The sequence below is a fragment of the Zygotorulaspora mrakii genome, chromosome 3 (assembly GCF_013402915.1).
Source record: "Zygotorulaspora mrakii chromosome 3, complete sequence".
Taxonomy (NCBI): Eukaryota; Fungi; Ascomycota; class Saccharomycetes; order Saccharomycetales; family Saccharomycetaceae; genus Zygotorulaspora; species Zygotorulaspora mrakii.
The window spans coordinates 199694-213178 of NC_050721.1; the positions used below are offsets into that span (position 1 = coordinate 199694).

Genomic DNA, 13485 nt, shown 5'->3' on the forward strand with positions numbered 1-13485 from the left:
ACCTGCAAAGCAAAGAGCAACGTTTCCACTATGGGGACTCGTAGCAAATATCCGTATACCGAGAGATCTCAAATGAAATGAGACAACACAGAAAGAAGAAGAAAAGAAGCGTCTTTCTTGGCCCTTCTGCAACTGGAAGCGAAGACATTTCTCCTCCCGGTTGTCCCATTTGTCCTGATGGCAGTTGTAACTGATGAAGGTTAACAGCCAGTTGTAAATATTATGATTTTTCTGCATATATAAAAGAGAAGAAAGTTCTGGTGTTTAGATGCAATTTAGGATCATGTTCTTGGTGCTAGCTGTAGTAGAAGGTCAGGGATAGCGAGACAGACAAATTGCATGCAATCATGGTGCAGAATACAATGTCAAAAATAAAGGCAGGTTTCTTGGATAGAACGAGTCATTGGGGGATCAGCGGTAAGCGTTTGCGTATCATGGTGACGGCGACATCGATGATCGGGTTTTCGCTTTTCGGGTACGACCAGGGTCTGATGGCCAGTCTTATCACCGGTACGCAGTTTAACTATGAGTTCCCTGCCACCAAGCAGAACGGCGACAACGACACACACGCCACGGTTGTGCAGGGTGCGACGACATCTTGTTACGAGTTGGGTTGTTTTGTTGGTTCGTTGTTTGTCATGTTTTGGGGTGAAAAACTGGGCAGAAAGCCACTTATCATCATGGGATCGATTATCACGATTGTGGGTGCGACGATTTCCACCACCGCGTTCCGCGGTTACTGGTCGCTGGGTCAATTCATCGTTGGCAGAGTCATCACCGGTGTAGGTACTGGTTTGAACACGTCGACGATCCCAGTTTGGCAGTCTGAAATGTCTGAGCCGGAAAACAGAGGTCTTCTGGTCAACCTGGAGGGTTCCACAATCGCATTTGGTACCATGCTTGCGTACTGGATCGATTTTGGGTTTTCCTACATCGAGACGTCGGTTCAGTGGAGATTCCCTGTGTCAATGCAAATTTTATTTGCGCTGCTTTTACTCGTCTGTGTGATAAATCTGCCGGAATCACCTCGTTGGTTGATCTCTCAAAGCCGAACCGATGAGGCATGCCAGGTCCTAGGTACGCTTGATGACGTCGAGCCCACTGACGACCGTATCGTAGCCGAAGTTACTATGCTTCATGATAACGTCAATAGAACGAAGAATGAAAAGAATTCTATATCCAATTTATTCTCAAAAGGGAAATCTCAAAACTTACAAAGGGCCTTAGTTGCAGCTTCAACTCAGTTTTTTCAACAGTTCACCGGTTGTAATGCCGCAATTTATTATTCGACGGTTCTATTTCACGAAACAATCGGACTGGAGCCAAGGTTATCTATGATTTTGGGAGCAGTATTTTCGACTGTCTACGCACTTTCTACAATCGGGTCCTTCTTTTTGATTGAGAAATTGGGAAGACGTAAATTATTTTTACTAGGAGCCACCGGTCAGGCTATGTCATTTACAATCACATTTGCATGCTTAATCAGAGCGACTGAAGAAAACGCAAAAGGTGCTGCTGTTGGTCTATTTTTGTTCATCACATTCTTCGGTATGGCACTGTTATCCCTACCATGGGTCTATCCACCTGAAATTGCGTCAATGAAGGTTCGTGCATCAACAAATGCCTTTTCTACATGTACCAATTGGTTGTGTAACTTCGCTGTTGTCATGTTTACGCCAATTTTCATTAATCAATCCACCTGGGGTTGTTATTTGTTCTTCGCTATTATGAACTACTTATACATTCCAGTCATTTTCTTCTTTTACCCAGAAACAGCTGGTAGGACTTTGGAGGAAATCGACATTATATTTGCCAAAGCCCACGAAGATGGTACTCAACCTTGGAGAGTTGCCAACAATCTGCCCAAGTTATCGTTACAAGAAATTGATGACCAGGCAAACGCATTGGGATTATACGACGATGACTTGGAGAAGGAAGATTTCATGGAGGAAAAAGAGGAGGATACTGGTGTTAATGGCTATGCTTTATTTACCAGAAACCAAACTCAATCTAATGATGAAGATGAGTCATCAAATGATTCTGCAAATAATGAAAAACCCGCGGATGCTCAACCAGTGGCGCCAGTAACATGATTATGAGCTAAGTACCAGATCTCTTGCTCTCTTCAAAGTTATACCAATTTAACGAAGCATTTCAATTTAATACCTACATAATAGTCATAATAATATACATTAATTTTAGTTTATTCTTATCTTTTTAAATTTTGCAGGCACTGTCGGGCAATTAATGAAGCGTCTGTGGTATCTATAAAAAGTTTAGCCACGCTGAAAAAAAAAAAAAAAGTTTATTTAGTTGATTCTTGCTTATCATCGATTTATATACATACATTGGGTATCCGTCATTGATTAACTCAGCAATGAAAGTCAATTCGGTTATATTTCAAAAAGCAAGCAAAGCGATTGACAAGTACGCTCTGTATGTTCCGAAGACAGGAGTCTTTCCTAAAGGTTTCAAAGTAGCTGCCGTAGCTTCTGGAGTGAAGAAAAATGGTAATTTGGATCTAGGAGTGCTTTTGAATGTTAATAAGTCCTACGAATCCTCTGCCGCGGCTGTTTTTACCACAAACAAATTTCAAGCAGCTCCTGTTTTGACCTGCAAAAGAATTCTTAAATCAACGAACGGTAAAGGTATTAATGCAATTGTGGTCAATTCTGGCTGTGCAAATTCCGTGACAGGTGAACTCGGTATGAAAGATGCTGAAAATATGGTAAATCTTGTTGATAAGGAGATAAACTCCAAAAATTCGACTTTAGTGATGTCAACTGGTGTGATTGGTCAGAGATTGTCAATGGATAAGATTTCAAAGGGGATTGAAGACATTTTCAAACAGAATAAATTCAATAATGACTTTGAATCTTGGCTTAATATTGCGAAATCGATTTGCACTACGGATACCTTCCCCAAATTGATCACATCTACATTTACTTTAACAAGTGGTGTCAAATATACATTGACAGGTATGGCTAAAGGTGCAGGTATGATTTGTCCGAACATGGCAACTCTTTTGGGTTACATAGTTACTGATTTACCAATCCAAAGTCAGGCGCTGCAAAACATGTTGACGCACTCCACGGATCGTTCCTTCAATTGTATTTCTGTCGACGGTGACATGAGCACCAATGATACAATTTGTATGATCGCAAATGGTGCCGTAGAAATACCTGAAATTACACAGAAGTCATCAGAATTTGAAGAAGTTAAACAGCAGGTTACGGAATTTGGTCAAAGGTTGGCTAAATTGGTCGTTCGAGATGGTGAAGGTGCCACAAAATTTGTGACCGTTAATGTCAAAAATGCTTATCAATTTCAAGATGCAAAGATTATAGCAGAATCTATATCAAATTCCATGCTCGTCAAATGCGCCTTATATGGTCAAGATGCAAACTGGGGTAGAATTCTGTGCGCTATTGGTTATGCCAAACTGGGTAATTTGCGCTCTCTGGACACCGATAAAATTAATGTTAGCTTTGTAGCGACAGATGACTCACAACCCCATGAGTTAAAGCTTGTCGTCAACGGTGTTCCTCAATTAAACATTGACGAAGAGAGAGCGTCCGAAATTTTGGCTCTGCCCGATCTTGAAGTTTCCGTGGATCTAGGAACAGGTACCGAAGAGGCTCAATTTTGGACTTGTGACTTGTCTCATGAATATGTTACCATCAATGGTGATTACCGTTCTTGAAGTTTCAAAGCGCTCAAGCAATTCAAATTACATGAGTCCTTATGAACTTTCTGCTCGACCTGATACATTGTACTGGAATGCCTTCTACAAAATATAGAATTGTGAAGAGCATTTATTTATAATAATACAGCTTTATTAAAGTCCTTTATTTACTTATTGTGCCTCCTTTGGCAGCTCTACTTGTTCGTTTAAGTAGTTTATCATACTTTGCGGATCCAATAGAGCGGATTTGAAGTATTGGCGTTTTGGAAGTATAGCAAGAAGATCAATAATTTCTGACGGGATGAGTGGGCCTTGTTTGGCTTTTTTATTGGCTTGATTATACTCCTGACTTTCCCGGAACCTTTTTGATGATTTTGTAATTATGTCAGAGGTATCCCCCGAAAATGATGGTTCATCATCCATATAGGTTAATTCCAATTTCTTTATTAAATTTTGATTTTGAATTAAATAGCGGTCTGTGAAAGTTTCAATTTGATTCTCCTCGGGGAAACGGTCAAAAAATCTTTTCTCAAGTAGATACACATTATTCAGACTGCCGCATTTTGATTCATAGCTTATCATTTTTTTATAAATGGATTTCAAAGCCTCCAGGTCCTTTACTTTGTCAACCGAGGTCTCAAAGAGAATTTTTATCTGTGCATCTCTGTTTGTTAATATTAAAAAGTCCAAATATTTGTTAATGTACAATGAGTCAGTTTGAAAGTATTTCAATCCCAGTCCCAAAACCTTACAGGCCGTTTTATAATCGTTTTGATTTTGGAATTCTAAGTAGGCGTTTTCAATGTAAATATCGTGGGTCAGAATATTTTTCAATTTCCGGCATTTACCAAACACAGACCTAGCAGCTGATAACCCCGATAGCCTTTTCATTGAGTTCATATATACACAGTAAACAAATGTCAACTCTTTTCTTTGCTTGTAAATTAATGTTTCGTCCTGGCGGACCATGGCCAAATGATATTTCGACAGTAAGCTCTGAGCACAGTCCTCGAAACACTTCTGCACTATTTCAAAATTGTTATTCACCTCATAACATTCTGCAAGTTTGAATGTGAGTGAAGGTGAAGAAGGATTAGCCAAGACCGCTGTATATAGTATCTGTTGACGTTCAGAAACGTCCGTAATATACATAGCGTAATCGTACCACATTTCAGCCGAAAATAACATATGCTGAATACCCTGTTTGTAAACGTATATTATTCTTGCCTTCAAAACTTCTTCTGGTAACTCAAGTTTATTTTTCTTCTCCCATCTAATCCATTTGAGCCATATTTGTAATTGGGCAGGATCAAAGAACTCTGCTGATTGTGGAATCGTATTCTTGTTGGCAGTATTCAAGCTTGATGGAATTGATCGCTTTAGCCCCTTTGTCAAAAGAGACCACTCTTGGTATACCGAACGGGCTTTCATATAATCGGCAGACAACTCACCAATGAATTTTCTCGCAGTTAATGAATTTACCTCCTGTTCCCACTGTGTATATTTGTTCCACATCTTCTCTATGTTTTCAAACGGCACACATAACATCTTCTTATAAAGTTTTCTTTGCATATCTAACCGTTGTTGCTCTTCCCATTTGTTAACAGGTTTCCACTGTTCCAAGAAGCTTAGGTAATCAGTCCAAAAATGGGAAGAACGTGGTTCAAAGATGCCACATTTTTCCACAACTAAATCAAATGCTTTCAGAACTACTGCTCTCGCTTCCTGTCCTCCAGTAATCAGATTATTTCTACGACGCACATAATCTAAGTAAGTAGACCATAACGCTATATCGTTATTAGCATATTCTCCTGAGAGACATTGGGATAGAAGTTTTTCGACAGTCTCAAATTCATCTCTTTGCAGCTCGCCTCTCAGTTGCAACGTCCATAGAGGCGAGTAGAGGGGAAATCGCTTGTGCAGCTCTTCGTAAACCTTACGAGACTCATCGTATGCGTCTTTCGACTCGTACCGCTGGACCAATTCCAGATAGACAAGAATATTACAAGGATCAGAAGCAATCTTATCATGTAAAGTTCCCTCCACGTCGCTTGGATCTCTAGTAGAGCCTGAGGTAGGCGGCGTTAATGACTTGTTATTAGCCCCTTCTGAAAGCTCTGGTGTTCCGCTAATTGACATTTTATGTCCACACACACCCGGCAGTAGCACTAATCAAACAATAAGCTTGTCAAGAACCACCTTCTGTTAAATCCAGTAGCTGTGGACTGAAACCCCATTTATTTTGAGCTCAGGCATGTAAATTTCAATTCAACTTTCATGAAAACCGCTTGCGGAAGGGTAACTTATGGTTTTTCACTATACAGGAATTCACGAATCATTGAAGAATCAAGAATTAAAATGTAAATGTGACCAATTGAGGTATCGCAGCTCTGCAAGATGGTTTTGGGGCATATTACTGTTCATATGTGGGGACTTGACGGCAAGCCAAGTTTAGTTTCTCCCGAATCTATAGCACTGTTTTGGTTTCTCAATGGACAGTACACACAAGAGAAAAATGTTCAAAATATAGACATATGTTTTACAAACAATACAGATCTGTCGCCAGAGCAAGAATTACCAGTTCTGATCGACGAAAGCGGCAGTAAAGTTTCTGGCTTTGTAAACATCATAGAGTCGTTGACCAAGGATCGCAGTGATGATCATGGTGACAAACTCCTTCAAAGTGCATTATTGCAATTTACAACTACTCAGTTAACATCTCTTACCGAGTATCAGTTATACCTAAATAGACAGAACTATGAGAAGTTTACACGAAATGCGTTTACTCAATTGTTATATTGGCCTATGTGGTATAACACACCTGCAAACTATAGAACACAAGCACGCGAATGCAGCGGCATCATTCAGTACGCAAGTCATGAAGACGATCCAGATACTCATGAGCCTGTCGTCCAGTCGTTGGATCCATCTGATTTGGCACAATCGAAGGCGTTTAAGGTCACACAACAACAAAAAACAATGGACAAAGAAGCTCTACAGGAGGTGAAACGGAACCTGGTTTATCTAAATAAACTCAGCGAACGTTTGAAAACGTGGATACAAATTAGAGAACGTTCTTTTTCTGAGAAAATCATTCCAGCAGACCTGCTCATGTGGGCTAATATATACGTCCAACTACAACTCCCGGACGGCCAAAAAATATCGAAGCACCTCTCGCATGCCCTTGGAACAGACTTTTTCGACACTTTACAGAAACAGCTGCTGGCTTGTTCTAATTCCGACTCGTTAATTCCTGAGAGAAAGCCTAACTTCCAAGAACAGGGCAATGTTGTCATGGCAGTTTACAACCTAGTACGCAGATACATCAAATGAGCCTAAAAACTTTTCAATTCCTCTTTGGTTTGTGTATACCTTTATAAACGAAATAGAACATCACTGTCCCATCATTATTCACAATTGCCAGTGTAAGTCTTTTGCAATCTTTATTGCACAATTTTGTAAAGACTTGGTCCAAACATTCCAATGTCAAATCACTATTTTTATAATCACACATCTCCACGGGTAGTACGCATTCTAACTTGGTATCCCCTTCTGCTGCGGCGTCATTGCTTAACTTATGAGAAGGTCTTCCTGTGATCACTTGAAAAATTTGACCACGCCAATTTAGCTGTTCAGCGTTGACACACACATTGGTCCATAGCTGATAATATAATAAATTATTCCGTACCAGTTGCACGATATATTCTGCCCTATCCTTAGTCTCCATAACAATTATATACCCAGCCTGCACTGTTCTAAAGCCTGCTCTTCCGCGAGATGAGCATCCATTTCTTGCCCTGTTTTTTTCCTAAAGGCGAACTTGTGGAAGCTTCAACAAGAGCAGTGAACTGTTTTCTACGACTAAACAGATGGGACTGTTTTACCCATTAAAGGCTATTGCAGGAGCAGCACGCGGCATTCTGGAAGCCTGATTATGAACACTTCCCTTCGCCACCAGTGAAGGTTCTCGAACTCTGATTCGGCAAGCAAGATCTCCGTGTAGCATTCCCACACTAGCACTATCTATAAGGTCTCTTTGAGGATGATTGAAGTGTGCTCTAAGAAAAATATGGGCATTTCAACTTTGAAACGCTACGCAGGTCTTGGTAATTATCCGCAAGGGTTCCCGCAGTATGACACGATTTTGCTCGGAACGTATCTTGCGCAATCTCAATCAATTTGAAGCACATTGTGGAAGTGACCCCTAGTGCAGGTATGTGGACCATCGTATTTACAGTTGTACATGTGGAACTACTTCCGATAAAGAAGTGGCAAGTGCTCTCTTTGTCGAATCAACCTTACTCTTGCTTCTCACATTTATCCATTAAAAATTTGTAAGAGCTACAGCAAAATCAATGGCATATCCTAGTACGGGCTACTGTTCTTGCACAGGTAGATATAAGTGGAGTACAAAGAGTTGGCAAGACCATCTTTTGTTCTGTTTACTAGTCGTTCAGGTTTTTCTTTAAGAGTCCGCAGTGTATTGACGATTTATTCACTCGGAAGAAGATTTAAGAAATTTCAAGTATTATATAAAAAAGTCACATTGTGCCACAAAGTGAGGAGTTCGCATTCGCATTGCTCGGTACTATTCATAACTCTGAAGCTGAATTTTGATTTCAATGCGGGGTTGTTTACCATCATTACTTGCTTTGGCGTCTCTTTGTCTAAGTGTCCAAGGTGCTAGGCAGCAGATCAATCCGAAGGACAAGGCCACTACTTCCGAGGAACCTAAGCCATGGCATCGGACAGTATACGGCAGTGTAAAAGAGATTGTGACTCCAACCGTTATTGGTGGTGTCACCTTTTCTGCTAAACCGTTGGCTACGACAGATCCATTACAACCGTGGGTTTCTCTGGAACGTAATGGTAGACCAAAAACTATAAAGCCGAAGCTCAAGAATGGACGTCTGGAAAATGGAAGTCCAACATATTCGACTTATTTCCAGACTGTAACTACCCGTACATATTCATATGAGGAGTTGAAGGCACACAATATGGATCCCGACGGGCCACCTCATGAAGAGGAAGAGTTCATAAATGAAGATGATACTTACGTGTCATTAAACCCTATAATTAGATGTACTCCGGACCGCTATGTCAATAAGGGTATTACAAAAGATGTCCCCAGTGAGCCATTCTGTACTCCTGAAGAAGGTCAGACGCTGAAACAAGGTGACACCTTCTTCGCAACTTGGTACACGAATTTCTTTAGAGATGAAGATTCTGATGAGGTGGTCGAAAACGTTCGAGTGCATTTCTCCCATGTCACTGAAAGCTATCATGAAAAGGGACTTAAGAAACGGGAGGTTTCATCCTTCTTCACTAGTGAGTGGTTGAAAAACGTCGATGGTGTGTATCCCTTTGAGATTGAAAACGAATGGCTTGGTGATCTCCGTAGGCGTAAGATCGTGATATCTGTTCAGCCAGAAAATGTTCCAGACGAGGAATTTGATCCCTTGGATAAAGGTATCGCTGTTTACATCGATAAAGGCTCAGCTGTCACCCGAAAAACTAAAGAACAAAGGGCCCTTGAAGACGCCGGTATCACGGGTAATAAATGGTGGTACGTTGCAATCACAATGCCTACTGTTGTCATTATTGCATTAGTTTTGATGTATTTTTTCCTGTATGCAAATCACGGTTACAGAGATTTTTCTGATATTACTCAGAAGGCAATGAAGAAGAAACATCGTGTATTGGGTAAAGTCTCCGAAATGAAGAAGTTCAGAAATACAAAAAATCATAAGTACTCGGAATTACCAAGCTATAAGCCAGGTAAGCAACATTAGCCTTCTTTATTGTTTCATTCAAAGAGCTCGTTAGTGAAAAATTTACAATTTTATATGTATTTATATAGTTTTTAAATCCACTTTTGTCTTGCGGCGACCTCACATATTTTCTCCAGAATCACAACCCGTTGATCGGGTTTGAACTTCTGATCCATTCTGTCGAGATCGGCCTCATTACTCGCTAAGCCCGTATCGTACAGTTCGTCTCCGATATCGTCTTCAGCCACAATCTCATCGTCTTCTCCTATATTGTCACCAACATCTTCAATATAGTAGAAAAAGGGTTCTAAAACAATCATGATTTTCCAAAACTGCATAGTACCGCAATTTTCAAAAAGTACATCAATTAGGCTTGGTAAATATTCCAGTTCTATATACTCCTCTGCACAACAAACAAACTCATCCAATTCGTAATCTTGTTCGTCAGCAGACAATGTTGAGTACATTTCTGAGAGTAAAGTCAATTCTTTACTAATAGTTTTTGGTATATCTTGCCGCGCCTGCCATAGCAATTTTTGCGCTCTTTGTAGACGTTCTTGTGTTACATTATCTTTGTTTTGAGCTTTATCTGATTCTTTAGAGTCACCAGTGTTATTGGCTTCAGTGGTTTCCCTTTCTCCGTCTTCTAGTTTGTCATCTTCAGTGGTTTCCCTTTCTCCGTCTTCTAGTTTGTCATCTTCAGTGGTTTCCCTTTCTCCGTCTTCTAGTTTGTCATCTTCAGTGGTTTCCCTTTCTCCGTCTTCTAGTTTGTCATCTTCAGTCATAGAAGGTAAAAAGCCATTGCGCTCGCTTTTCTCCATCAATTCATTGTACTCATTGTACAGTGATATGATTTTCATCATAGGTTTATACAATTGTTGACACACTTTCATTTCCGAACGAGGTACGATTATTTGCTCCAAATAATGATTTATCAAACCTTCCATGAAGTTAGCCCAAATACTTGAGAAAACGTAGTTTTCATCGTACGTACTTTCTGTAAACTCACGATTGATATTTTGCCTCATTATATGTTCTGTCAGGGAGAAAAAGTTGTTTTCCATACTACTTCCTTTTTTTTTGATTTCTTGCTGGTTCTGTTTAACGTTTGAAGAAATATCTTTCTCTTGATCATTCTTGTCCATCCAATACTCAGGTCCACCTCTTTGTGAAAGCATAATCAGCAAAAGGAAAAATTTAACTTTAGCCCATGGGTCCAGCCTCTCGACGTAGTCATTACTGATTCTATTAACACCTTGATCCATTTTTTTGTGAATGCATTTAAGAAATTTTTCGATATAGTGCGTCTTTCTGATACCATATTTTTCATTCAAGTACTCAATAGAGGTTATTAGATTGTAACATGTACCATCTGTTTTCATGTCCTTCCTGAATCTGAATCTTGGCCTTCTAGTACGGATATTTCTGACCCTTTTGGAACAATTTTCATTTGAGTTTCCTACAGATTCCTGAGACATTGAATAAGCTTTGTGGCTACAAGCATCGTTTTTGTTGTCGCTCACCTTGAAAGAGCCAGGTTCCTTCGGTGAAACCAGCATGTAACACACCCAAAGACGTCTTGAAAGTCAATCTCTTTCACTATTTTCTGTTTTATATTGTAAAATGTATCCATAGCATTTTATCACCTCTGCCGCTGTGATGTCGAATTACGGAAAAAGGTGAAGTTTGAAAAAAAATAAGAAAAAAACGAGAGGCGTCACAAATTACGGATTGTCACAGTAGTCTAATTAGCCTAATTGTTGACTTGAAAAGTACATAGATATATTATTGTATTAGTATGAATGAGTTAAAATTTATATACAAAATCTATTAAGCGAATTTGCAATGTGTAAAGAAAAAAAGTCAATGATCAATTAACAATTAATATTCGCGAACCGTTGGCTCAGCCCCGGATTTTTCAGCTGTGTTAGAATTAGAAGAGTCGTCTTCTTCGAGCACAGTGGCGGGATCTATCATCATATCTTCAATAAAATCCTCCTCAACGTGGGTTTGCTCCATTAGACCATAAATAGTAATAGTTATCAAACCAAGGACACCTGCAAGACAGGAGAAGACCATAGCGACAATACCCTTTGCGGTAAAGCCTGTTGGGATAGTATTTGGTTGAACGGGTTCACCAGCCAGATTGAAGAAATCAGTACTGTTACCAACAGCATTACCAGTTATTGGCATATTGATAGCATTACAGACAGCCTGTGAAGAAGCAGTCAATTCTTGAGATGAGTTTGCTTGAATACCGAGTGGGTCTTCAACAAGCACGATGGCCAAACCTTGAGCCAAATGCCATTCGATATGACAATGGAAAAACCAAACACCTGGGTTATCGGCTCTGAATCTAATGACGAAATTTGATTGAGGATTAACGTACAAAACATCTCTTAGCATTGGATATTGTGGATATTCAGCATGATCAGATTCATTGAATGGAACAGGAACTTCACCAATCGCATCATCATAAGTCCTGTCTCTTATAATTGTCTGGAAAACGTGACCGTGCAAATGGAAAGGATGCTTACCAGTATCCAAATTATTCAAAACGATTTCAACCACGTCATCCTCGTCAAGGACAAAACTATGTGTGTTTGAACCATAAATCTCCGGATTGGTTGCATTTTCACCAGCGCTCAGAACCGTAGCCAGAGCAGGAACTAGAGGTGCCACATAGGTGATGTTGTTGAAGAAGGCATAATTAATACCTGTTACCAAGTTATCCATCGCCACGTCTAAAGTTATTCTGATATCAGGTTCCGGCAATAAGGCATCCCTGCTTAGAGGAACCAGATAGAAATCATCCAAGAAGTCATCGATAGAATCAACGTAACTTTGTTCAGCAAGTGGTGCTGAAGTATTATATGTCAGTGAGGAAGTAGCGTTCAATTCCAAATCGTCTGGAATCACATCAAGCATTGTGTCGTCAAACTTTTGCATAATAGCATAATTTCTTGAAGTATCATTCCTCGTGTGTAATAGAACAGTATAACGTTGAGCGGACGTGATGTAAATCATATTTGTCGTATTCCTTTCAACTGTGATACCATCGACTTCAACGACGTCAAATTCGTGATCTTCAATCCAAAAGTACTGCGAAACGAAGCCACCAAGGTTTATAATTCTTAATAGGTACGTGGTATCTGGGCGAACTTCCCAGGACAAGTTCCTCGTGTCGTTGATGATCAAGTTTTGAGGAATTGGTTCAGCACCTGTGGGATTGAATATACTCAAGAACTGCGGTAGTAGGGTAGCAACGTTGTCATGGTACCATTCGCTCAGGGAAAGAACGACTTCCTCGTCGTACTCATATGGGTAATTCTCGTTGTTTTCACCATCGTCGATGATGAAGGCTCCTCTCATACCATCCTCGTACTGCGCCTCCGTGTGCGAGTGGTACCAGTAAGCACCCGAATTGCTCTCCACCGTGAAGTTGTACAGGAAAGTCTGACCAGGGCCGATTGGGCACTGGGTGAGCAATGGCACTCCATCCATCTGATTGTTACCGTTTTGGAAAAGACCGTGGAAATGCATCGAAGTCTGAGTGTCATTGAACCCGTTGGTCAGGTACACAAGCACCCGGTCGCCCTTCTGCACCCGGATGTCAGGCCATGGGAACTCGCCGTTGCAACTGATAACAGGTCTCTCGAACACTCCGTCTGGGTTGGCCAAGGTCCAACCCGTGGTCCAGTTGAAGGTGTGCGTTGCCGCATTCACCCAACTCAACGACACCAATATACAAAATAGATATGAAAAATTCATATTAACTCCAGCCGAGGATCGAAGATGGCTCTGCCGTGCAATTGTGATAATACAGTATCCGATAACAACAGCCGTGTCGAACCACAACAACAAAACGAATAAGCCAAGAACAAAACCGACCCAGAAGAGCAAATTACGAGCAATCAGCAACTGATATATATATCTACGGATATGCACAGACGTTTTTCTATATATTGCCCATCAATCCCAATTTCCTGACGTGCGCTGCACGAACATTACAGGAAACCAGGTGGAAAT

At 40.4% G+C, this 13485-nt stretch overlaps 8 protein-coding genes across 8 annotated transcripts; 4 read left to right on the forward strand and 4 right to left on the reverse strand.

Annotated features, from left to right (window-relative positions):
- Positions 1-347: 347 nt before the first annotated feature.
- On the forward strand, positions 348-2093 carry HG535_0C00970 (sugar porter family MFS transporter; the record flags this gene model as incomplete). The annotated part of the gene is made up of 1 exon (XM_037287581.1): positions 348-2093. The coding sequence occupies one exon, from the start codon at positions 348-350 to the stop codon at positions 2091-2093; it is 1746 nt and encodes a 581-aa protein (XP_037143476.1).
- Positions 2094-2377: 284 nt separating this feature from the next.
- Positions 2378-3703, forward strand: ARG7 (glutamate N-acetyltransferase; the record flags this gene model as incomplete). Its single annotated transcript, XM_037287582.1, has 1 exon — positions 2378-3703. The coding sequence occupies one exon, from the start codon at positions 2378-2380 to the stop codon at positions 3701-3703; it is 1326 nt and encodes a 441-aa protein (XP_037143477.1).
- A 153-nt stretch (positions 3704-3856) lies between these two features.
- Positions 3857-5824, reverse strand: RNA14 (cleavage polyadenylation factor subunit RNA14; the record flags this gene model as incomplete). The annotated part of the gene is made up of 1 exon (XM_037287583.1): positions 3857-5824. The coding sequence occupies one exon, from the start codon at positions 5822-5824 to the stop codon at positions 3857-3859; it is 1968 nt and encodes a 655-aa protein (XP_037143478.1).
- Positions 5825-6082: 258 nt separating this feature from the next.
- SAM37 (SAM complex subunit SAM37) lies at positions 6083-7018 on the forward strand (the record flags this gene model as incomplete). The annotated part of the gene is made up of 1 exon (XM_037287584.1): positions 6083-7018. The coding sequence occupies one exon, from the start codon at positions 6083-6085 to the stop codon at positions 7016-7018; it is 936 nt and encodes a 311-aa protein (XP_037143479.1).
- A 13-nt stretch (positions 7019-7031) lies between these two features.
- SEN15 (Sen15p) lies at positions 7032-7412 on the reverse strand (the record flags this gene model as incomplete). Its single annotated transcript, XM_037287585.1, has 1 exon — positions 7032-7412. One exon carries the CDS (start codon positions 7410-7412, stop codon positions 7032-7034), a length of 381 nt encoding a protein of 126 aa, XP_037143480.1.
- An 895-nt stretch (positions 7413-8307) lies between these two features.
- PSG1 (Psg1p) lies at positions 8308-9477 on the forward strand (the record flags this gene model as incomplete). Its single annotated transcript, XM_037287586.1, has 1 exon — positions 8308-9477. One exon carries the CDS (start codon positions 8308-8310, stop codon positions 9475-9477), a length of 1170 nt encoding a protein of 389 aa, XP_037143481.1.
- A 71-nt stretch (positions 9478-9548) lies between these two features.
- Positions 9549-11015, reverse strand: AAN1 (Aan1p; the record flags this gene model as incomplete). The annotated part of the gene is made up of 1 exon (XM_037287587.1): positions 9549-11015. The coding sequence occupies one exon, from the start codon at positions 11013-11015 to the stop codon at positions 9549-9551; it is 1467 nt and encodes a 488-aa protein (XP_037143482.1).
- Positions 11016-11337: 322 nt separating this feature from the next.
- Positions 11338-13227, reverse strand: FET3 (ferroxidase FET3; the record flags this gene model as incomplete). The annotated part of the gene is made up of 1 exon (XM_037287588.1): positions 11338-13227. The coding sequence occupies one exon, from the start codon at positions 13225-13227 to the stop codon at positions 11338-11340; it is 1890 nt and encodes a 629-aa protein (XP_037143483.1).
- Between the last annotated feature and the right edge of the window lie 258 nt (positions 13228-13485).